Source organism: Pieris napi, chromosome 24 (genome assembly GCF_905475465.1).
Source record: "Pieris napi chromosome 24, ilPieNapi1.2, whole genome shotgun sequence".
NCBI classification, from domain to species: Eukaryota; Metazoa; Arthropoda; class Insecta; order Lepidoptera; family Pieridae; genus Pieris; species Pieris napi.
Window position 1 is genome coordinate 1,796,055 of NC_062257.1, and position 24,438 is coordinate 1,820,492.

Here is a 24,438-nt window from a genome sequence, read left to right on the forward strand (position 1 = left end):
GAAGTTTCACTTCTTACGTGTCTACACCTAGTACACGCACACATTTTTATTGTTTTAATATATTTATTCACAAAAAAGTTACACCTTAATTCAAACCATGACCGACCAGTTTTGCGGCTTACGCAGTTTGACTGCAGGTAACTCGCCTTAAATAAACATAACTTCTAAATCACTAAATTAGGTCACACTAATTAATTTACTTATAGGTTACAGCATATTTAACAAATGGTTTTTTAATAAACCTCTAAATTTATCCAGCAAGTATGGAACCCGTTTCTTCAACGTTCTGTCTCCATAATAATTTTGCACTGTGGGTATTTCAAATTTACCTTTGGATATAGACCTTGTGTCAGTTATATGTTGCACTAAACTAGTTAAACGATCCTGCTTGCTATGGTTATTTACAAGTACAAGGTTAATCAGTGGCAGCTAGGTGAGGGGTACCGGGTTCGATTCCCGGTTCGAGGGCAAGTTTTAATTTAATTTAAATTTGTTCTCGGCCTTTGGGAGGGTTGTGCGGTACCGGGCAAGTGCCTAAACCAAACATGGAGGGCACGGTCGATTTTCTAAAGACTAGCACGAATTATAAAAAATCCTATACTTGACGCTGGCTAATGCACAAATCGTGCCAGAGCCATAAAAAAATAAAAATAAAAAGTACAAGGAATTGATGTTTCAGGCTAGCCGGTAGAATTTACCATATTTTATAATAATCACCTTTACATAGATTCCTTGTCTTTTTATTTACTAGTCATTTTAAAAATCTTGTTTGTAATGATTCTACTTTATCAATGTATGTTTTAAATGTTAACCCATAGCAGTCAAGAGTAATAGGCATAGCGATTACGATCCCATCAAGCACTTACAAACCAAGTCAGTGAATATTCAGGAAACTCTCTGGACTTACAATATTATAGAAGAGTCATGTCCCAAAACCAATTGAAACCTCAAAATAACTATTCCAGAATCTACGTTCAAAAATTTCCATCATCCCACAAGAGCCCGTTCTCTTCTCTGCTACGATACGATATAACTTGGATCCATTCGACATATACAGTGACGAGGAGTTATGGAGAGCGCTTGAACAGGTACACCTTTGTTCTCTTATTTAGGCTTCTAGGAGATTATTTACAGTGGTCTACTCATTGGTCTAGTGGTTAGTACCCCCGACTGCGAATCCATGGGTCCCGGGTTCGATCCCCGGCTGAGACGAACATCGATGTGATGAGCATTTGGTGTTGTGCTTAGGTCTTGGGTGTTTAAATATGTATTTATATGTCTATCTATCTATAATATGTATGTATATCCGTTGCCTAGTACCCATAACACAAGCTTCACTAGCTTAGCATGGGACTAGGTCAATTGGTGTGAATTGTCCAATCTAAAAAAAAATAATAAAAAAAAACGTTAGAGCAATATTAGAGCTGACCATTACATGCTTATTCGAAGGGTATTCACACCCTTACCCAGCGTATTTAAAAGGCTGGATACGCAATCGCGCATTGAGAGTGTCCATGGGCAGCTGTATCACTTAACATAAGGTGAGCCTCCTGCTCGTTTGCCCCTTGTTTTATAAAAAAAACGCCACCAGCTGCCTAACTTTAATAGCCTAGCGGTATCATATTTTTCGACCTCGCTCGCTGGGATATACTGCCAGCTTAAATTTCAGACCGGGATTTGAACCACAGACCTGCCCTGCGATTCTGTAACTCACTTTTTGAACTCACACAGCGGTTTTCGCATCGGCGGTCGCTCTCAAATCAGTCGTGAAGCAGTCATTTTTTATGATTTGGCATTCTGATAAGAGGGGAGCTTGTAGTTTATTGTTTATCAGAATGCCAAATCATAAAATGACTGCTTCACGACTGATTTGTGAGCGACCGCCGATGCGAAAACCGCTGTGTGAGTTCGAAAAGTGAGTTACAGAATCGCAGGGCTGTAGTCAAGTCAAGTCACTGCTTACACAAAACATCATTCCCATACCTAAAATTCTGAACCGATTTCATGAAATTTGGACTGTTAGAATACTGTTAGATTACTGATCTTTTTTAAGCCAGTTAAAAAGACAATTAAAACCTTCAGGTGGACTTGAAAGGTAGTATACCCTCCTTGGACTTCAAAGTGACTGAGGGCGGAGCTAACTTCTCCGTTGGTCAGAGGCAATTAATGTGTTTAGCTAGAGCTGTACTTAGATCAAACAAGGTATTGATTATGGATGAAGCCACCGCTAATGTTGATCCACAGTAAGTATTGGTGCTACTATCCCCTGTTTAGGCATTTAATTTTTCACTAGGAGGTAATCATCCATCTGTTCATCTACATCACTAAGATTCGAGACTTCCTGAATATGTCTACTATCGCACACAGATTGAACATCCTAATGGATTCTGATAGTCATGAGTTCAGGCCATGTTGACTTGTTCAATCCCCTCCTCTCAAACCCCAACAGCCATTTCACCAGCATAAAAGAGACCGATGGAAAAACGAATTGGATTTTGACCTACGGAAATAATTATTCAGCGTCGACGAACAAAGATCCCATTATCCTCACGATATCTTTTTGTTACATTACATTTAAAAAGTATCACGTATCCATATCACTCAGGGAGCGTTCAAGTATTACGTAACGAATTTTGGGAGGGGGGGGGGTCCTTTTGTAAAACGTTACGATGCGGGGCGGGGATTGAATTACGCGTTATTGTTAATATTATTTTCTACTTACACGACGAACAAAGATCCCATTATCCTCACGATATCTTTTTGTTACATTACATTTAAAAAGTATCACGTATCCATACCACTCAGGGAGCGTTCAAGTATTACGTAACGAATTTTGGGAGGGGGGGGGTCCTTTTGTAAAACGTTACGATGCGGGGCGGGGATTGAATTACGCGTTATTGTTAATATTATTTTCTACTTACACCACATAATAGTAACTAAAGAGTCACTAGGTGGTCACGAAACGTTTTACTAGACTTGGGTACAGTACTGTACTTGGGTACTGAAAAACGTTACGGCGAGTTCATTGGGGTCAATAATCTCCAAAAATTGCGTTACGTAATACTTGAACGCTCCCTAACCCATTTGATATTTTCCCATCAATGAGAAATAAATATTTTATATTATAAAGTAACATTTTGCTTTGTTTTGCTTTTCGATTCAATTCCAATGAAATTCGATCGAAAATACTCAAAATTTAACCAAAGAAAAACAAACAAAGTATTCCGTTAATAGCTTTTTAATTTTTGTCTCATGGTCACGTCTTCATAATTTCTAGTCACAGTTCCAATTCTAACTGTAACATATCATATTTTGTGTTAAAGGACGTCGCCAAAGGGACAGCTTTAGTAGAAAAACTCTTTTTTTAATAATTAATTTGTCTAAATTATTTTGTATTAGTTACGTATTCATTTATTATATAGTTAAGACCATGTTGAGGTTTAAATTTCCCATCTGTAGCTACTGCTACTGGTCCCCTGAACTTGGCAATCACCTGGCAACGTAACGTAACGTAACGCCCTTGGTTTTACAAAAAAACAATTAAAAACTTGTGTTTTTTTAAACCGTTAATTTAACAATGCTTTTTCAGAACCGACAATTTCATTCAGCAGACGATTCGTAAACAGTTCGCCTCGTGTACTGTCCTTACTATAGCGCACAGATTGAACACCATCATGGATTCTGATAGAGTGTTAGTGATGAGCTCAGGCCAAGTTGCCGAGTTCGATCATCCTTATCACCTCCTCTCAAACCCCAACAGCCACTTCACCAGCATGGTGAAGGAGACCGGTGAAAAGATCAGCAAGCAACTCTACGAAATAGCGAAGACTTCGTACTTTCAAAGCGATCTGAAAGAAAAATAAACAATACTCATTTACTTTGTTTTATTTACAAAAATCTGTGGATTTCTAAATACTTCCTCATGAAATAAAGCAATGGAAATGCTCTAAGCAAGCTAAAAAAGGTTGAGCGATGGACAGTGCAATCTTAAAGGTATTACAATTCAAAGAAATTAACATAGTGTATCTCTTATTTTCGGGAGCGGTTATTGTCAAAGCTGATCTGTGGACTTGTATTGCATTAATATATACACACATATACATAGTCCATGAAAACTTTAATTTAATTAAATTTTTTCCCTTGCTAGCTTGCTTATGTTCTAATATAATTGATGTGTGTAAAATTTGTGATGTCATATTTTCTTGTATAATTTTATGCATAAACGTTTTAGAACTTATAAATAAATAAATGAAGCCAAGTTGCGAGCCTTACCAAACATGTCATCTGCTTTTTCTAATATGCAAGTATCCTATGTCTGACACACGCCATCAAATTCAGGGTCTGTTTTAAGATATTTCTTGCGAGCAGGTATCCGCAAATAGAAAGTTCAAAGGTTCAGAATCAAACTTACGACGCAGCAACACTGCTCTACAGTTTTTTAGACGAACGAAACGGTTATCAATAAATTCGTTGATATTTGTTGAAGGATTATTGTTAGCATTAATTTGCAACATTTGTATTGATGGTAAATTTATCTATTTTATGTAATAATAGCATTATGGCGTCTTTCATGTGTGTGTGCTGTATTTGTCAGTGATTGCAATATTCATGTGAAATTAATTTTTGAAATATTTAAGCTGTCATCAGAATAGTATCATTATTGGTTAGATCGAATTATGAATAAAGTTTTTATAATTTTTTAATCTTTTATTTCCGTTATTACAACTAACACCAACACACCACGAGTTGGAGAAGACTGGGAAAAAATGCCCAAGATAGTGAGATGGGAGCCAATTGGATGAGGCCTATACTGTAGAATCAGTGGTCCTATCTGTATAAATTTTCTTAAGTGTGTGTATACACAATACATATATTGTAAAGATGAAAGAAAATTAGGCGATATTAAAATATAAAAAATTGGATAATATTCCGTATCGCGCCACCAGCGATTTTGAGGCTGATTTTTTTTATGATTTCGTCATGAGTTCTTCGCACCATAACTAGTGTTGTTATGATGGCGCATGACTTTTTTTGCCAAAAAAAAATCTCATCAAAAAGTACCCAAAACCGAATCAGAGCACCCGACTATCAACGTGGTCTTGTCTGCCTTACCCCTGGAGTGTATATAAAGGCAAGGATGGAGGGGCTGCATTTGCTGCAGCGCCGGAGCTGTCCAAAAAACAGTTTTTTTTGGTAGTATACGGACTCTACGATGCTTTATTTCTGTTTGTGGTTTCGTTGTCCCCACAAGTATAGCCACAGCACTTATGCTTGTGTGAACAGGAGAATCAATTCCAAATACTTTGAAAATTGGATTTTTTTAGCCAAAAATAGTCATGCGCCATCATAACAATACTAGTTATGATGTATGATCATAACGCGACTGTAAAAATCAGCCTCAAAATCGCTGGTGGCGCGATACGGTATATTTACCAAGACTTGTCACGGAGTGGTACCCAGAAGTGGGAAACGAAAGAGAAGCAGGAAGATAAGATGGGGGGATGATATAAAAGGTAGCGGATCCAGTGAGAATTGGAACCGCAACGCAACGCAAACAGCAAAAAAAGCTTAATAATTTATTGAAAACTAGCTGGCCTGGCGAACATCGTACCGCCTAACAGTCGATTCTTTTTTTTTTAATACTTATTCTGCTATTCGGGACACCGGTCTAGCTAGTAAGATAAAAACAAGAAAGTTGATAATACAACAAATACATTATGTCAAAAAATAAAAATTTACCTTCCCGGAACCCCTCCACTAACACTTGAACTTTATGATATGGTATTAAAGTTCAAATTGACTTTTAAGTATTATTACGAATATTTTGTATGGGAATATAGAAAAGTGTTGTTTTTAGACTTTTTCACTCAATTTTTTTTAATTTTTCTCTCCATAAGAACCATCCTCGTACTTCAAGGAATATTATTAAAAAAAATCTGACAAATCGGTCAAGCCGTTTTCATGTTATGTCGTGACAACGGAAAACGGGTTTCATTTTTATATATTACTAGTGGACCCGACAGACGTTGTCCTGCATGATATTTCAAGCGATTAGTAAAGCAAAGTATGAAAGTACCGACTGCAGCGCCATCTGGCGGGCTGATTTGTGAATCTAAACCATTCCCAGATCCCCTTGAACACACACAAAAAATTTCATCAAAATCGGTCCAGTCGTTTGAGAGAAGTTCAGTGACATACACACTCACAGAAGAATTATATATATAAAGATATAGATAATACTTACCTACTAAAGAATGCACCTCCGTGGATGACGACATCGAAAGATCTTATAGCTCAGGTACAGTATAATGAGAAGTAGGCTCAGGAACAGTCCTTGAACTCTGGGGTTCTCATAAAATGCACTATCACCGCAATCCTCACAACAGTCCCCGCAGCAGCTCATCTTGGAAAAGGTGATCGGTGTATTGCGGTAACATCTCAGTCTACGTTGCTTCTTAATCACCGCTATTTTAACAGCACATCTCACACTTGTACAGGGACCAAATTAGATATAGAATCACCAGCCCCAATGCAACGCTTATGTAGAGCACGTGAGGATTCGCGAACAGCCCCGATTTATCTATGTCGCTTGAGGAATCAGTGCATGCGCAACCCATTGTTATGGCATTTTGAATATTTTCGATTTTTTTAGAAAGTTTTGTAAAATTTTCATAAAATGTGTGACGTTGTCATGTGTATTACAGATGACATTACATAGAGTAGGACGTTTTACGAATGTGAGACAACGATATTTATGAGAACAGGACAAATAGTATAAACATTAAAATAGATAAAACAAAAAAAAAAGAGTTTGTGCACTTATGTTCACTCGTTAGAAGTTATACTTCTTTGGCGTATGGAAAAAAAGTAACTAGAATGCAATAGTGATTAACGATAAATATTAAAATTAATCAATAAAATTATTATTACTATCACCGTCGTAAATGAAATTTATTGAATAAAAACACCAAAATAATATTAATTTATTCACACTGTTTAATTGTACTGTTACGAAACACGTGTTCTAAATATAAAAATACTAGAATATACAACTTGAACATAGTTATTATCGATTTTCATGCCACCTAGAACTAACTTCATTCTGTTAATTTTGTGTAACGTTGCGCGCGCATCGTAAAATTTCACTCTCATCAATTTTTCATAACGCGCCTAATGAAGTATAACTTCAAAAAAAAACAGCTGCGCCAGGTGGACTATTGGAGAAAGTCGTATGGATCCGCCCGTCGGTGGGAATATCTAAAATAATATTAAAAAATTAAAACCACCAAACCATTGTTGATCTTGAAATTCATTTTTCTAAATATAAATATTAAAAAAAACTACTGTCTTACCTTATAAACCACCTTTTTAGGCCTGGGCCTCAGATTTCTGTATCTATTTAAAAATCAATCTAATAGGCAAATTAGCTAGTTATCTAGTCACCCACAACACAGGAACTCCCTGAGTGGACTAGCGATAGATGAATTTTGTCACAACCTATTTTCATGAATAATGTTTTTACTATTATTATTTTAAGTAGGTGATCAATCTCCTATGCTTGACATACGCCGTCGACTTTTTGGGTCTACAACCATTTTCTCACGAAGTTTTCCTTCACCGTTCAAGCCAATATTAAATGCGCAAGTCCACAGTCGGGGATCGAACCTATGACTTCAGGGATGAGAGTCGCACGCTAACGCTACTACTGCTCTATTATTCCTCTTCTAATATTTTCCTTAACAGTAAAGATAAAAATAAAAAATCGGTTGTCTGTAAAGTCGGTTTCCTGACGATAGTTGAACGTGACGACGTCATGAAACGCTCACTCAAGTAGGAGAGAGACAGATGTCGAACGCTGAAGAGCGCGGAGTCCGATTGTGCCTCTCTGTCGCTTCGCGCTCTCGCTTGCACTTCAAGCCTTAAATGGAACGCCTCAGAACGCGGTAACGCCGCATGAGTCATGTTTTTTCGTGCGTGCAGCCGGCTCCATCGATTTATAAGACGTTGTCACGTCAAAATATAGTTTATTTTAGCGCCACCTGTATTGATCTACGGTTTTACTGTATGATATGTCGTTTCTTTGTCATAATAAAATGTCAGTTGCGTCTGATACTAAGAGTCTGTTTCACAATGTACGGATAAGTTCTACATAAGTTCCAAATTAGCTATTTACTACTTATTGGTAGGATAAACACTATTGTTGCGTTTCACGACTGTCAGATAGCGCTATTCGTCACATAAAGTCCATCATAAGTTATGAGTCCGATTAGTATAAGATCCCGATATACAACGACCTTCACCGAGATGCTTATTTAATGAAACGTATTTTATATTTAATTTAATATGTCAATAAATATAATTCATATGGGTAAATTAACTTTAAAATACGTTTAATTAAATAAGCATCTCGGTGAAGGTCGTTGTATATCGGGATCTTAGACCAGATGAAATGTCAAATAGCACAATTTATCTTCCAAATAATTTTTGTTGCATAGCTATTTGGTACTTTATCCATACACACAGACAGACCCTGAGTGAAGTCACGTTGTTTCATTTAACTATAAATTCCTTTAACATTCTTCTATTTGTTATTTGTGCAAGGTCATGGTCAATAAGTACTTAGTAGATCACATATTACCCACACATTGTCTATGCTTGAAAACGAAATTCGTTTTTGAGTATTCCTACAGAACATTAATACGTTTATGTACTATTCTTGAGATCTTTGCTTACTTTTGCTTACAAGAGGAAGGGGAGGAATAAATTGCAGTAAATCTGCTTGTGTGATACTCGTACGGCCCCTTGAGGTCCTAGGTTCAAACCCCAGCTTCGCCCGAAAGGTGAAGAAAAACATCGTGAGGAAACTGTTTCGAAACCCAAAAAGTCGACGGCATGTGTCAGGCACGGGAGGCCTTTAGATTGTCAAATGAAACACATACAAAAATCTGAGGCCCAGGCCTAAAAGGTTGTAGCGCCACTGATTTATTTATATCGATTAACATTATCAACTGAATTAAGAATATTGATAAATTTATTTGAAAGTCCACGGACAAAGGAGCTATGGAGAATTTTTTTTTTGAAATCAAACACATAAATAAAACACATCTTCATTAATTTGTCTTTTATTAGAGTATAGAAATTTTATTTTAATAATTATAGTTAAAATTAGTACACATGCGGCAAAATAAGCGTAACTTTCATACAAATTGAGAGTAAACCCACAAAACAGTGTTTGTCTCTTTCTAACTTATACAATGCTGGATAGCCTTTCTAACAGAATAATACATACACGATTGCGAAGTGGTATACAAGATAATAAAAGAAATGTTAAAAAAAACAGTTTTTTTTAATGTAATAGGATGCAAACGGGCAAGAGGCTCATCTGATGCTAAGTAATACTGCCGCCGCCCATGGACACTCACATTGCCAGAAGTATCGCAAGTGCGTTGCTGGCTTTTAAAGAATTGATACGCTCTTTTCTTGAAGGACCCTAAGTCGAATTGGTTCGGAAATACTTCAGTGGGCAGCTGGTTCCACATAGTAGTGGTGCGCGGCAAAAACTGCCTTAAACAACGTTCAGTTGTGGAACGACGGACGTCGAGGTAATACGGATGGTATTTTGTATTCTGCATTGACATCCGATGATGAAACTCAGCTGCAGGTATTAGTCCGAACAACTCTTCAGAACCCACATCTCCACGCAACGCCAAGGGATCAAGCCGCTTAGAAAGTGACTGGTCGTAAATTAGTTAAATTATTTCTGTGTGGCAAATCTTAGAACTTCCCTGGACTATAAAAACAGCTTCCTTAGATTTAACTTAAGGGCTTAAACACACGAAGGCTTCATAACATTAGTTCAGATATACAAAAATGTCCAAATTTGTTCAGAAATCTATGATTACAGACTAAAAAGACATAGAGCAGTCATAAATTCTTAATATAATATTCTAATAATAATGATGTGTGCCCTATCAAACCTGAGGCCGCGTGGTCGAATCACGGCTGTCCATCAATGGACTTGAATGGCATACCTTAGACCCAAAAAGCCATGCCGGCACAGGCATCACATACTTATCTATTAAAATAAATGGTCGTCTGTAAAGGTTTATGAATAAAATTGAATCATTTTGAATTATCTATATTTAGTTTGATACAAAGAAAAAGTAAATGCTCGGACGCATAAGTCAATCGAGTGTAAGAGAGATAGACGCGGCGCTAGCGTACAATGAGCATAACGGGACAGTGGGCGTAACGGGACAATAAGTCATGCTTTTTCGTGCGCGCAGCTGGCGTTTCGATATTTTAGTCGTTGACACATCAAAATGTTGCACATACAAAAAACTGAACCCAAGAACCTTTGAGGTTGCAGATTTGTTTAAAACTAATTTATACGATATTTTTGTCTGTTTAGTAGGATTTCCGCAAATTTGTCATTAACAAAAAAACTCCTATTTAACTGATATTTCGAGTATTCTCTTCATATTTCTTCTTCGCCACTTCGAAGAGAGCTTTGCTCATGCTATCCCCAGTTTCATTAACCATAAATTTAAATAGACTATTAGGGTTTTTTAAGAGTATATATGGATGATCGAACTCTGCTACTTTTCCTTTGTCCATGACTAGAACGCGGTCAGAATCCATAATTGTATTTAACCGGTGGGCAATTGTTAATACAGTACAAGACGCGAAGGTTTTTCTTATGGTCTTTTGGATGAGCTCGTCAGTTCTGAAAAAGACAAGATTTTGAGACGAGAAAAATAACTCCTGTATCTCAAAAATGTATTGGATTTTATTTATAAGTCCTAAAACACGATATGCATAAAATTATACATATAAGAAAATATGACATCACAAATTTTATACACATACTAGTAGACTCGGCCAAGCGTTGCTGTGGCTAAGATTTTTGTTATATTACGTAGTAGTAAACTATTCAAGAGAAACGGCAGGAGAACACCAATCCACCATGCTTTTTTGGTGGTTATGCCATTAAATTGTAGCTTATGTGAACCGTTGGTATTTATTTTGATAAGGATCAATACCTAGGTACGAATACACCATTTTGTTCTATAATTAATAGATTTCGCAGCGCACGCGATTGAAGGAAGTTTTTTGTTTATTTTTTTACATCTTGGGTTAGATTATTCAAGTTTTAGTAAGCATCCCTAATTTTTTGAAAAAAAAATAGTGTAGCTTGCCAACGGTGAAATAATTTTTGAAATCGGTCCAGTAGTTCCGGAGCCTATTCATTTCAAACAAACAAAAAATCAAATCATTCCTCTTTATATATTTTATACCCATACACATGAATTATATTAGATCTAAGCTAGCAAGGGAAAAACACGCAACCACAAAAAATATAAAACTAAATAGAATTCAGTCATAGTTCGCGCTAAGTTCTGTTTCTGAATCTCTAAGTCTCTTTTTGGAGAGGATTATCGTAATGTATGACTCTCAAATGGGACATGTTTTTACGTAGATATTATAAGATTACATCTACGTAATACGATTACATCGCTACCCACAACAAAACTTCATCGAATTTTTTTTTGATGTGAAACAGCAGCTGCACGTAAAACCGATTTCTGGCGTGGCGACGCATGCCGTGGCGACGCATCGCCACATGATATACGATGGTATATATATACAGTCTATATGCAGTAGTGTGTACGGTGTGTGTAGTTTGAAGTCACTGATTAAACGAATTAAGTAGTCACGATTTGAAATAAATTCGTAAATTTTTGTATTTAATGAAAATAAATGTTTATTCAATAAATAGTCATCGTTATCTGGAAAAAAAATCGTAATATTTTATTTTATCATTATGACATTTAGTTCCCATCACAATCTGATCTTTTCTGCATAACTTTTACAAAATAATGTGGATGTTTCACATCTGCCAGGCGTCCCGTGACGGCTCACATTTTTTTTAATTTATAGAACAGGCAAACGGGCACCTGATGTCAAGTGATACTGCCGCCCATGGACACTCACATTGCCAGAAGGCTCGTAAGTGCGTTGCCGGCATTTTAAGAATTGGTACGCTCTTTTCTCAAAGGACCCTAAGTCGAAATACTTCGGAAATACTAAAGTGGGCCAAGTTCCACATAGTTGTGGTGCGTGGCAAAAACTGCCTTATAAAGCGCTCAGCCCTGCGATTCTGTAACTCACTTTTCGAACTCACACAGCGGTTTTCGCATCGGCGGTGCTCTCAAATCAGTCGTAAAGCAGTCATTTTATGATTTGGCATTCTGATAAACAATAATTCTGACCGCCGATGCGAAAACCGCTGTGTGAGTTCGAAAAGTGAGTTACAGAATCGCAGGGCTGTTGTGTTAAACAGAACTTCATTGAAAAATCTTGTTCATTAATAAAATAATCCATTCGTAGAAGAATGTAAGTTAATTTGAACAAAAACTTGTTTAATTCACTATTGTTACTTGTATTTGGTTTTAAATAGAACTGGGAGCAAACTGGCAAGAGGCATTTGATGTTTTGTGATAACGCCGCCCATGGGCTCTTAGAAGACACTATTAGATGGCTCGGAAGTGCGTCGCCGGTTATTATAATTATCATGGAACCAGAAATATACATACTGTGGGTCAACATTGGCGGTAGCTTCATCCATTATCAGAATTTTATTGGAACGCAAAACAGCCCGTGCCAAGCACACCAACTGTCTTTGACCGACTGAGAAATTGGATCCACCTTCGGAAACCTTGTAGTCCAATGCTGGTACAACATCTCTTAGTTCCACCTGTAATTGATTGTCATTAAAAGAAGATTTTGACTGACAAAAACTTCAAACTTTGCATTTGTGTGTAACATACACACATTGGCGCAACAACATCTGGTCTAGGCCTCATTTTCCTTTTGGTTTTGTAAACTTTTATTGAAGTTATACTTCTTTTGGTGCGTTAGGGATTTATAAGAGTAAATTTTTACGATTCGGGCGCACACCGTCACAAAAAACCGACACCCTGAAGTTAGATAAGTATCTTTTAAAATAAAAAATGTAAATTTACTTAATTATGTAGAAATATTCTTTTGTGATATTTATATCTTTACTTAACTAGATAGGCAATTAGTATTTTTTTAAATATTTTAACTTGCCATTTTGACTTTCAAAAGTGCCTAATTGAAATAAATGATTTGAGTTTTAGAAAGTCACTCATGCTAATAGGCTGACTCTTATCGAAGTATAGTCATAGCAATTAACTAGTATATATAATGTAGACAACAACTAAGGAGGCCAAAAAAGAGTAGGGAAAAATTTGCGGAATTTTCATCGATCATAAATTTCAAAAAATCTATACACAAAGAGATAGATTTAAAAAAATTTACAGAAAAATACACACACATATGTATTAGATTTATGTGAAATACCTGTTCCAAAGCTCTCCAAATGTCTTCATCGCTATAACTGTCGAATGGATCCAAATTGTACCTCAACGAAGCCGAGAACAGGACTGGCTCTTGTGGAATTATAGATATTCTTGAACGTAAGAGCTGCAAAGTAAATGTTCACCTTATATGACGTAAGTAAGGTCGTAAACTTCCGAACAAAGTATCTTTATATCAATTGATCGTAGGCATTGCTTCAATAATGAGTCCATCTGTGAAATTTAAAACTTTTGGACCATGAAACTAAGCATACAAGCCGGCTTCATAGCTAAATCTAAACAATTGTGTTCCTTTTATACCAAAACATTTAATAGTTTACTCGCTGTATCCACTCGAGAATGTATGGGGTTTACCCGTTCTTCCTGGTTGAGTATCCAACATTGTTTGTTTTGGGTAAGATTTGATACACTTAGTTTAAGACCCCGAAACTAAGCATAAAATGATAGTGGTTATGATGGTATCAACTTGAGAATGTATCATATTAACCCGTTCAACCCGTTTTACCGTATCCGACATTGTTCGTTTTGGGTAAGATTGGATACACTTAGTTTAAGACACCGAAACTAAGCATAAAATGATAGTAGGTAGTTGTGATGGTATCAACTTGAGAATGTATCATATTAAGAATTAACCCGTTGGATACAGTCCAATCTAGCTGTAACCTATTTTAAATCCTTATGGATTATGCAGGTGATGCAGGCGAGGGGTTGGTGCTGCGAGTACTGATAAGCCACTAGGCATGGGAAACGGTAGAGACATATTTAGTTTAACACAGAATTAACAAGTTGGATTGTCTATTGTTGGTTATGAAAAGGTTTAGGTTATTTTCTATGGAATTAATATTGCTGTAATGGTAGAAAGGCAGATAAGAAGATGGGACGACGATATAATAATGTTAGCGGGTCCAATGTGAATCCGAACCGCTGGTGAACGCCACGGTTGGAAACATTTAGAGGAAGTTTTTGATACAAGCTGTAAATAAATAAATAAACCGTTTGCCGATATATAATAAGTATAATTAGTTTGCATGTTGTTCCCACGAGAATGTAAGTGCGTGCTCCTATTTCACCATACCTCGTGCTGATAGAGGACAAATCTTTGTTTTTAATTTATTTTATTATTATTTATACTTTAGATGGCATGTGGAACATGGTGTAATGGTTGCAGCTCCTTACAAACGTTGTGTAAAACAACAAAACTTGGCGATTAAAAAGAGTGGCGGAGAGTTTATTGCCAGTTCTTCTCTTGCATTCTACGCCCTTGATTTGAGACTGGCAGTAAATGTAAATTAGAAGCATTGCATATATTTTTTTTTTGACGTTCATAAGTGTACGTTGTGTTACCTATATGAATAAATGATTTTGTCTTTGACTTTAATAAGTTTATATGAGTGTAGGAAAATTTTATATTTAGCATGTAAGCTGAAAAACCTTTTTTGATGTGAAACATCTATTGCCGCACGTAAAACCGATTTCTGGCGTGGCGACGCATGCCGTGGCGACGCGCCACGCTATATGATGGTATATATATATATATATACAGTATATATGCAGTATTGTGTACGGTGTGTGTATTTCGAAGTCACTGATTAAACGAATTAAGTAGCCACGATTTTAATGTGCGTATGTGTCGAAATAAATGTTTATTCAATAAATAGTCATCGTTATCTGGAAAAAAATAGTAATATTTTATTTTATCATTATGACATACATATTTAGTTCCTATCACAATCTGTTCTTTTCTGCATATATTACTTTTACAAAATAATGTCGATGTTTCACATCTGCCAGGCGTCCCGTGACGGCTCACATTTTTTTTATTTATTATTGGTAGAAAATATTGTCTCTACAATTAATTCGGCCTTGATTATGAACTTGGTCTGTGACTTCCCATACGCCATGTTTTCACCTATATTTGGATACGCTATAACTTTAAACTTACACTTTTCGGCATCCCGTTCGTATCGAAGCCATCTATTTTGACCTTCCCTTCTATATTGGTTAGTTGGAATAAAGCAGCGATGAGCGATGACTTCCCAGCACCAGTTCTACCAACCACACCAACCTAAAACATCGAACATCTTAAGGCCGAGTTGTCTATTGAGTTATACACAGATTATAAAGCCACTAGAGTATTAATAATAATAATATGATTGGACAATTCACACCAATTGACCTAGTCCCATGCTAAGCTGGTGAAGCTTGTGTTATGGGTACTAGGCAACGGATATACATACATATTATAGATAGATAGACATATAAATACATATTTAAACACCCAAGCCCTAGCACAACACCAAATGCTCATCACATCGATGTTCGTCTCAGCCGGGGATCGAACCCGGGACCCATGGATTCGCAGTCAGGGGTACTAACCACTAGACCAATGAGCCGTATTACTAGAGCTGGTGGTATTTTCTTAGAAAAACAGCAGCATATTCGCTCAGAAACAGCTCATGATCTTGATCTGACTTTGTACGAGCCAAGGCTGTATTTTGCTCACTAAGGCTTTCTTAGTTTTATAAGCGTGGCGATTACCTAAATCGTCGCCCGGAGAGATTAGCCAGACGCAGGCACTCTCTTCTACTATTAACATTCGTTTTATAGCAATTAACATTTAATTATTTTACGAGTTGTTAATATAGAGTAAAAATTAAATCCTCTATTATTTAATGATTATGAACCGTACAAACTTAGTTAACTCAATAGTTAGGCTAATTTTGAATAGTTATAACAATTTATATCTATGGCATGACATTAGAGGTAATGTTGACAGTAATGTTACGTCATTATAGTTCGACAGAAATTTTGATACCTTATACGAAAAATTTATAATAGTGAATTGCATAGCAATTATAATTAGTTTGTATAACCACGCCCTTTGACATGATAGACTTCATGAAATAATCAGGTACTCAAAGCCTGAAAAACCCTGCATTTTTTTTAATAGCACATTATGTTTCACATTAGTTACGGCATTCCTTACCAATTAATATCAGACGAGCTCAGTCATTAAATATATTTAAAATTCTTCTTTATATATATATATGTATATATATTAATTAACCTTTGCTTTAGCTTTTACATTTTTGTTTATACATATTATTGATGTATGATTTTGTATAAGGTCACAAAGTGTCAATAAATAAATAGCATATCTTACCTTCCAACCACCTTCGACTTCAAAATTGAGGTCTTTTAACACTGGTGGGTCGTCTTCTCCATATTTTAAGTAGACATTTTCAAATTCTACTTTTCCATCCGTTGGCCACTCCTTTGGAGGTTGAGTAGCTACACAGAAAAGTAAGAAATAATTACTAGCCCCGCACGTTGATATTGCGATGGAACCTTGTCACAATAACAGCTGCGTGACGTCATCCATCGCAAAAAAGTGAAGACAGCAAAAAAGTTAATAATAAAAATATTCATTTATTTGCTTGATTGTAGGTGAACAATCTGTAACGGTAATCTTCTTTTCGTGTGTTGACACCTCTGGTGAAAAAAGTTTATAATCTAGGGTTATATTATAGGTATTTATATTATAAACATATATTTATGGGTATTTAATTATAATTATAAATTACCTACTAATATTACTTTTGTGCTCCTTTAATAGGATAAGTATGATAACAAAACTAAACAACAAAAATAAAACAGGAAAACGAAAATAAAAAGCAATAAAAACACGTAGTAGTACTCAATACGCGTAAGCGCTGGCTGACTTTGCCTTGCGCACGGTACTGATACTGACAGTTCGACTACGTCACCAAGATGGCCGCCAGTCGCAATATCAATGTGCGGGACTAGTAGTATTTGTTGGTGCATAGCGCCTGAACTTATTAAATAGCAACTACGCAGCAAATGTCATATTTACTACAAGCGGAACAAGGCGTATTTTAACTTTCAATACATTTTACTTGGTCATTCTGATTACACCTCTGATCAAGAAAACATCATATTTGACTTATAATCCTTTTTTTTCTTAGAAAATAAATTAGTTTTAACTTTCACATTATCCTTCATTAACAATTATGAAAAAATAAATAAAAATAAAATCAGTTGCGCTACAACCATTTTAGGTCTGGGCCTCAGAATCTTTTTTTTTTTTAATGGTTCTGGCACGATTTGTGCATTAGCCAGCGTCAAGTATAGGATTTTTTATAATTCGTGCTTGTCTTTTAGAAATTCGACGTGTCCTCCATGTACGGTTTAAGCACTCGCCCGGTACCGCACAACCCTCCCAAAGACCGAGAACAAATTTAAATTAAATTAAAACTTGCCCTCGAACCGGGAATCGAACCCGGTACCCCTCACCTAGCTGCCACTTAATAAGACCGCTAGGCTATGAGGCCCCTAAGCTCAGCATCTGTTACATGATTTGTCAATGTAAGTAGGTGATTAGCCTCCTGTACTTGACACGCCGTCGACTTTTTTGGGTCTAAGGCAAGCCGGTTTCCTCACGATGTTTTCCTTCAGCGTTCAAACGAATGTTAATTGCGCACATAGAAAGTCCATTGGTGCACAACCGGGGATCGAACCTACGACCTCAAGGATGAGTGTCGCACTGAAGCCACTAGTTATTTTTAACTTATTTATTTTTAATCTTTACATAATAAATCAAAATAAAATTGTTCGATCCCAGTCTCAGAGTAATCAAAATGCTGGCATCGCTGTATTGCGGTGCTTATTGAGCGAGTACCAGCGCTGGGGTACCGGAAACTATCTACCAGGCGCCAACTTATACTTTGATTTTTTTATGGCTCTGGCACGATTTGTGCATTAGCCAGCGTCAAGTATAGGATTATTTAAAATTTGTGCTTGTCTTTTAGAAATTTGACCGTGTCCTCCATGTAAAAAAAAAAGTGATTTATCAATAGCCTGTACTTACGCCCATCTTCCATGTTCTCCTCGCAAGGTAGGTTGGTGTACTCGAGCACTCGTTCTACGGAAGTCATCTGCGCTAAGAGATCCGCGGTGATCCTGGCCGCCATTTGGAGTATCATTGTCATAGACATTGATTGGCTGACGGCGAGTCCGACGCTACCGACCGGTATTATGTCACCTAATAATTAATTTATTTGTCTAAGGGTAGACCATACAAAAGTAAATCTTAATCTTAGAATAAATCGTCAGTTAATCGAGAGTAAATCAAGATTACGGTTTACCATCTGCAATTCTAATTTGCTTGTATTGTCGTGTGTGTTTTAGTTGTATATTTTTTTTAATTTCTATTTTTTTTTTCGAGAAACTTCTGCTTGCATTAATTGTCACACATTTTAGATGTAAGATTTTGTAAAATAATTAGTAAATTTAGGACTGTGTGTGATGTCGTAAGCTTGATAACTAAATAAATAAATTCTAAGAATAGTGGGCCTATTCGGGAATACTATAAGAAAGAAATATTATATAGAATAACGGAGCTATTCCTAGAATAATGTAATGGCGTCAGTCACTCCATTCATCTGATTTCTGTCATTTCACAAATTTTTATTCTGTGTTTTAATTTCAAGTCAACGCAACGCACTAAATTAATAGTCTGGCATTGTATAATGAAACGTTTAAACAATTTATTTTATTTTTTATTTATTTTTTTATTTTCTATAATATTAAAATTCATAAGCCGATACGATAATTTCGAAATTAAAAGTAAAATATATAATCTTAAATATACGTACCGTATATACGGTATATATTATATATATGTGGATAGTGTCGGAGACAGCATTCAGTAACCGCAACGTCTTTGATAACGGTCATCTGTGCAACAGACTGATTCAAGCCCTCGGTATATATATTTAAAACATCATAAGAATAATCGTTATTTTTACAGTTTTTGAGTTTATCAATGCAGCAGCCGAGGTATATAAGAATTGTATACGTACCAAAATCTGATAAAAGCCAAAAGGCTGATTGCAGATGGATTGAGAATTAAAAAAAAAAAATACATACCAAAATCTAGGAAGAGAAAGATAGCTATGATAGTTGCGAGATAGGCAAGTCCAATTGTATCCAAATACAATCCAAACGCTGATGCTCCACCGAGAAACGAGAAAAATGCGCTTGTGTTGGCATCCTAAAAAAAATATCCATCAAAATTTTATTTATACTAGTCCCGCACATTGATATTGCGACTGGCGGCCATCTTAGTGACGTAGTCGAACTGTCAGTGTCAGTACCGTGCGCAAGGTCAGCCAGCGCTTACGCGTATTGAGTACATCTACCACGTGTTTTTTTATTTTCGTTATCCTGTTTTATTTTTGTTGTTTAGTTTTGTTATCATACTTATCCTATTAAAATGACCAAGAAACTAATTAACAGCCGTGCTCGTGAAATGATTATGAAAGTGGACAATTATTTCGTTAAGGAGAAAGAGGACTCTAACTTATTGATTCAAAATATAAACCAAGAAATAAAATATAAAATAATATCAAGCAAATAAATGAATATTATTATTATTAACTTTTTTGTTGTCTGTACTTTTCTGCGGTGGATGACGTCACGCAGCTGTTATTGTGACAAGGTTCCATCGCAATATCAACGTGCGAGGCTAGTATTTCTTAGAAACAGTGTTGGCCTAGGGAATTTAACACTCGTACGGCAAATGAATGCCTAAGACCAACGGTGATTACAGGCCGATCACTTGCCTAAGAAAAATGATCACCAAACAGATATAGAAAAGATCCAGAACATACGTAATGACGCCAAATTTTCATTTGGAAAAATGATTGTTACAAATCCCACGAACTGGCAAAACGTTGCAAAAGTCAAAAATTAATTCATGTAGGTAACACAATGTACACTTATAAACGTCAAAAAAGAAATATAATGCTTCTAATTTTACATTTACTGCCAGTTCTCAAATCAAGGGCGTAGAACGGAAGAGAAGAACTGGTAATAACTCTCCGTCACTCTTTTTAATCGCCAAGTTTTTTGTTTTACACAACGTTTGTAAGGAGCTGCAAACATTACACCATGTTCCACATGACATCTTAAGTAATAAATAATAATAATAGGAGCACCCATCGTGGGAACAATACGCAAATACATAGTAAAAATAACTAACATCACCGCATACACGAATTCAAGTACGACCAGTCACCACAAGTACCACCCGTTCGAGAGTATGACGCATGGCCAGCCATCGGCCTTGTCGCCAAATTTAAAAAGACATTTCTTTTTACAAAATTTTTAAAAGATATAATCGAATATAATAATATATATAATAAGATAGAATAGAATTTATAGAAACATGGAATTGAGGACATTATGATGAAGAGTTTCAGCGCCAACTAACCTGTGCATCATCAAACATCTTGAGTAATCTGAGATGTGAATTTGAGCTTCGAATCGTTCCCAAGCCGGCAATTGTTGAACTTATCATGCTAAATACGGGACTTTTTGCTGAAAAAAGGTTTTTGTATAGTTTTTTTTTTAATTAAATATTGCCTGTAATGAATTAAAAAGAAAGATATTTAATATTTTTATTGATTTGTTAAATTTATGTTCACCGAATTATCGGTGAACTAGCTTAGTATATATAGTAGCTTAGCTAGTATACATTATATACTAGCACACCGGCCAAGCGTTGCTGTGCCTAAGGTTTTTGTTATATTATTACATAGTGGCAAACTATTCAAGGGAAACGGTAGGAGAACACCAGCCATGAGCACCACCATGCTTTTTTGGTGGTTATGGCCATTGTAGCTTATGTGAAACATTGGTACTTTCAACACAGCGCCATCTGTTAGAATTGTGACTATCGAATCATAAACAAATATTTTGCAATAAAATAATATTGCGGGTATAAATTGAGATGTAAGCTATCCTATCTTTTAAAGGTGTGCAAATTTGATTGAAATCGGTTCGGTAGTTTAGGAGTCCATAGCGGACAAACAATGTGGCACGTAATTTAGTAAGATTTTTATTAAGATGATATGGTGAACTTAAATAAATAAATAATAATAATATAAATAAATATCTCGCATTATGTGCGTTGAGAGAGATATATCCGGAGCCCATCCGAGAAATATGAAGGTACATAACAAATAGAAATCCCACCGGGTTACCACACGCACTCACGGTGATGAATCACCCTCTGGGTGTCCTCCACCGGGACTCTGAGCACCCAGAGATTCAAGGGGGGGCTCTGAGCTCTATGACTAACATAAGTCAACATAGGTTCATATGAGGGGGGGGGGGGGGCAAATGAGCCTACGGGAGGTTACCATATATACATACTTGTACTCTCCAGCCTCTTGACGGCCTGAGCGGCTCTCAAATACCATCGGAATAGGAAGAAAAATATGAAAAGGAGTACGAAAGTTGGTATTAAAGTCCAGGGTAGAGCTATCGCATTCAATGTCAGTACACTGAGCGCGAACATATACATTTGTATTGTTTCTAAGAAACTTCTGGGTAATGTCTCGTCCATAGCTCCGATATCTTTAGAGAATCTATTTAATACACGACCTGAAAATATTTATTACTATTTTATTTATCATCATAGATTTTTTTTTTGACAATTCACACTAATTGACCTAGTCCCATGCTAAGCTGGTGAAGCTTGTGTTATGGGTACTAGGCAACGGATATACATACATATTATAGTTAGATAAACATATAAATACATATTTAAACACCCAAGACCTAAGAACAACACCAAATGCTCATCACATCGATGTTCGCCTCAGCCGGGGATCGAACCCGGGACCCATGGATTCGCAGTCAGGGGTACTAACCACTAGACCAATGAGTCGTCATTGCGCGTGGGCTGCCAGTTTGTTAGTCATGTGTTGTTTTAGAGCCCATGTTTGGCTACCATACTGGACAGGTCCCCCAAGAAGAACTTCTGGTATCAGAATTATTCTTTATTCATTTTAGAATTTATAACTCAACAGAGTTGGTGTAGAAATAAAAGTAAAATTAAAGCAAACATCGTGAGGTGGCCGGTATGCCTCAAATCCAAAAATCGACGACATGTCCTGACTTGTGTTGCATTGGTTTTTATTTTGTTAAAAAGATTTTGGTGATTTACAGGCCTTCTTACCGAAACACAGGAACGTCATCTTTTTTTTTATGGCTCTGGCACGATTTGTGCATTAGCCAGCGTGCAAGTATAGGATTTTTTATAATTCGTGCTTGTGTTTAGAAATTCGACCGTGTCCTCCATGTACGGTTTAGGCACTCGCCCGGTACCGCACAACCCTCCCAAAGGCCGAGAACAAATTTAAATTAAATTAAAACCTGCCCTCGAACCGGGAATCGAACCCGGTACCCCTCACCTAGCTGCCACTGACCGTCATCTTATTAATATATGTAATACTTAAATTATTTTACCTGATGGATTTGTGTCGAAAAACTTCATTAGAGCTCTGATTAAATTATTAAACATATTATTGTGAAGATTAATTGATGCACGCATAGTGACGACAACGAATGTGAGGATTCGCGCATGCGTCATGATTAGAATATAAATGATTGCACAACCACTTATTAATAGATACTGTCCAGTTGTTAGAGGACCCATGATTACATTGATACCGGGATCTGGAACAAATTATTACATGCACTAATATACAAAATCTTCCCGAACTTCGTGCCCGCCTTAGGGCCGATTTACATTATCTTAGTGTTTAGTAGAGTATTTTAGTACAAGTTGAAAGGCAAGTTCTTTAGTGTTTTAGTGCGTTGCGAGTGAACGTTTACATTTCTTCCAGTAGAGTATCATTACAGCGCCACAATGAACGCGCAACGACGTCGGCAAATACGCTCTATTCTACGCAAAATACTAACTGTAGTTATGGAACAAATAGAAGACGAGATTTTATTCGAAATAAATAAACTAAATATGAATAATAAATAAAATAGCTTCATTTAAGGCAGTGTATGCCCAATGCCTAGCCTGTTTGTTTTTGTATAAATTGTTTTTAACGTTCCACAAACATTCGTGAACAACATATTCAGACACAAATTTGATAGTTGTATCTTCCGACCATTTAGCCATCTTTTTATCAAAACACTCTCCTAAAGATTTTACTAAATTACGTGTTTACACACAACGAGGGAAGATCTCGAGGGTTGCGCGGGCGCGGGAGGGGTATCACTTGAAACAAAAATAAAAAGCGATTCTATTTTGGTTCAACTTGAAAGTCAAGTAGAACCATACTAAAGCAAGTAGCGTTTACATGTTTCAACTAAAGTACTATCCTAAAGCACTCTCCTAAACACTAAGATAATGTAAATCGGCCTTTAGGCCCTATCCCAGCTCGAATTGCTGTGTCAGTATCTCGGGGCGCAGTGGAGAGCTGGAGCACTGAGGCGCGCCGGCCCGTAATGACAATTAGTTATGTAAAACATTCAATTAATTTAATTTTTTTAATGACGTGTAAAATTAAAATCATGTTCTATAACGTTTGTCATAAAATGAATTCAAAGTGTCAAAAATTGGCTATGTTTGGATTTTTTTTCTATCAAGCGAAGTTATTTAAATCGTGTATCGATCTTTCAAAATGGATACATAAACTACTCAACTCCACCATATATTTTTTCTGCCTTGTTATTGTTCTATTGTATCTTTTTTCTAAAATTGGAAAGAAACAATATACTTTTTGGAGTTTGGATACCAGATCGGTCCTTAATATGATTTTACTTAGTTTACCTTCAGTAGCTACATACCAACAAAATATGCATATAATATATTATATATGCTATCCCAAAGAAACTGTTCGTTTTTAATAAAAACCTTAGAACTAAATAAAACTAAGTAACTCACTAACTAACTTAATTAATCAATTTAATAATTTTTAATTAATTTAATAATAATTTTTTTTAGATATTAATTAATACTGTGTAAGCATTTTGAATTAAAAAGTTAAAAAAAAGAATTAATATTTGACAACATATATATGTTGTACCTATATAGGTACGTAGATGTTAAAAAAATATTATTATTTCTTAAAAAAATTTGCTAAATGCTACGATAACCAGATTCTATGACTCATTTATAAAACCTTACTGGCATTAATAATTGGAAATA

At 36.0% G+C, this 24,438-nt stretch overlaps 2 protein-coding genes across 3 annotated transcripts in view; one reads left to right on the plus strand and one right to left on the minus strand.

Moving 5' to 3' along the window:
* Positions 1–4,700, plus strand: part of LOC125061767 (ATP-binding cassette sub-family C member 4-like) — a 77,327-nt gene extending 72,627 nt beyond the window's left edge. Inside the window, exons 23-25 of the mRNA XM_047667364.1 lie at positions 966–1,088; positions 2,083–2,243; positions 3,590–4,700. Of these exons, the coding sequence (XP_047523320.1) occupies positions 966–1,088; positions 2,083–2,243; positions 3,590–3,863 (558 nt within the window). The 3' untranslated portion in view covers positions 3,864–4,700. The remainder of the gene's footprint in view (positions 1–965; positions 1,089–2,082; positions 2,244–3,589) is intronic.
* The window catches only part of LOC125061769 (ATP-binding cassette subfamily C member 4-like), a 55,336-nt gene that overhangs the window by 2,471 nt on the left and 28,427 nt on the right, over positions 1–24,438 (minus strand). The window contains exons 16-25 of one of the 2 annotated variants that reach the window (XM_047667368.1): positions 22,740–22,949; positions 21,642–21,872; positions 20,698–20,804; positions 19,353–19,476; positions 18,292–18,465; positions 16,567–16,694; positions 15,346–15,468; positions 13,387–13,509; positions 12,597–12,757; positions 10,449–10,726 (exon numbers count right to left, since the gene is read on the minus strand). In XM_047667368.1, the coding sequence (XP_047523324.1) occupies positions 10,453–10,726; positions 12,597–12,757; positions 13,387–13,509; positions 15,346–15,468; positions 16,567–16,694; positions 18,292–18,465; positions 19,353–19,476; positions 20,698–20,804; positions 21,642–21,872; positions 22,740–22,949 (1,655 nt within the window). In that variant the 3' untranslated portion in view covers positions 10,449–10,452. Of the gene's footprint in view, positions 1–9,661; positions 10,727–12,596; positions 12,758–13,386; positions 13,510–15,345; positions 15,469–16,566; positions 16,695–18,291; positions 18,466–19,352; positions 19,477–20,697; positions 20,805–21,641; positions 21,873–22,739; positions 22,950–24,438 lie in introns of those variants that run through there. The other variant, XM_047667367.1, reaches the window with a different exon arrangement.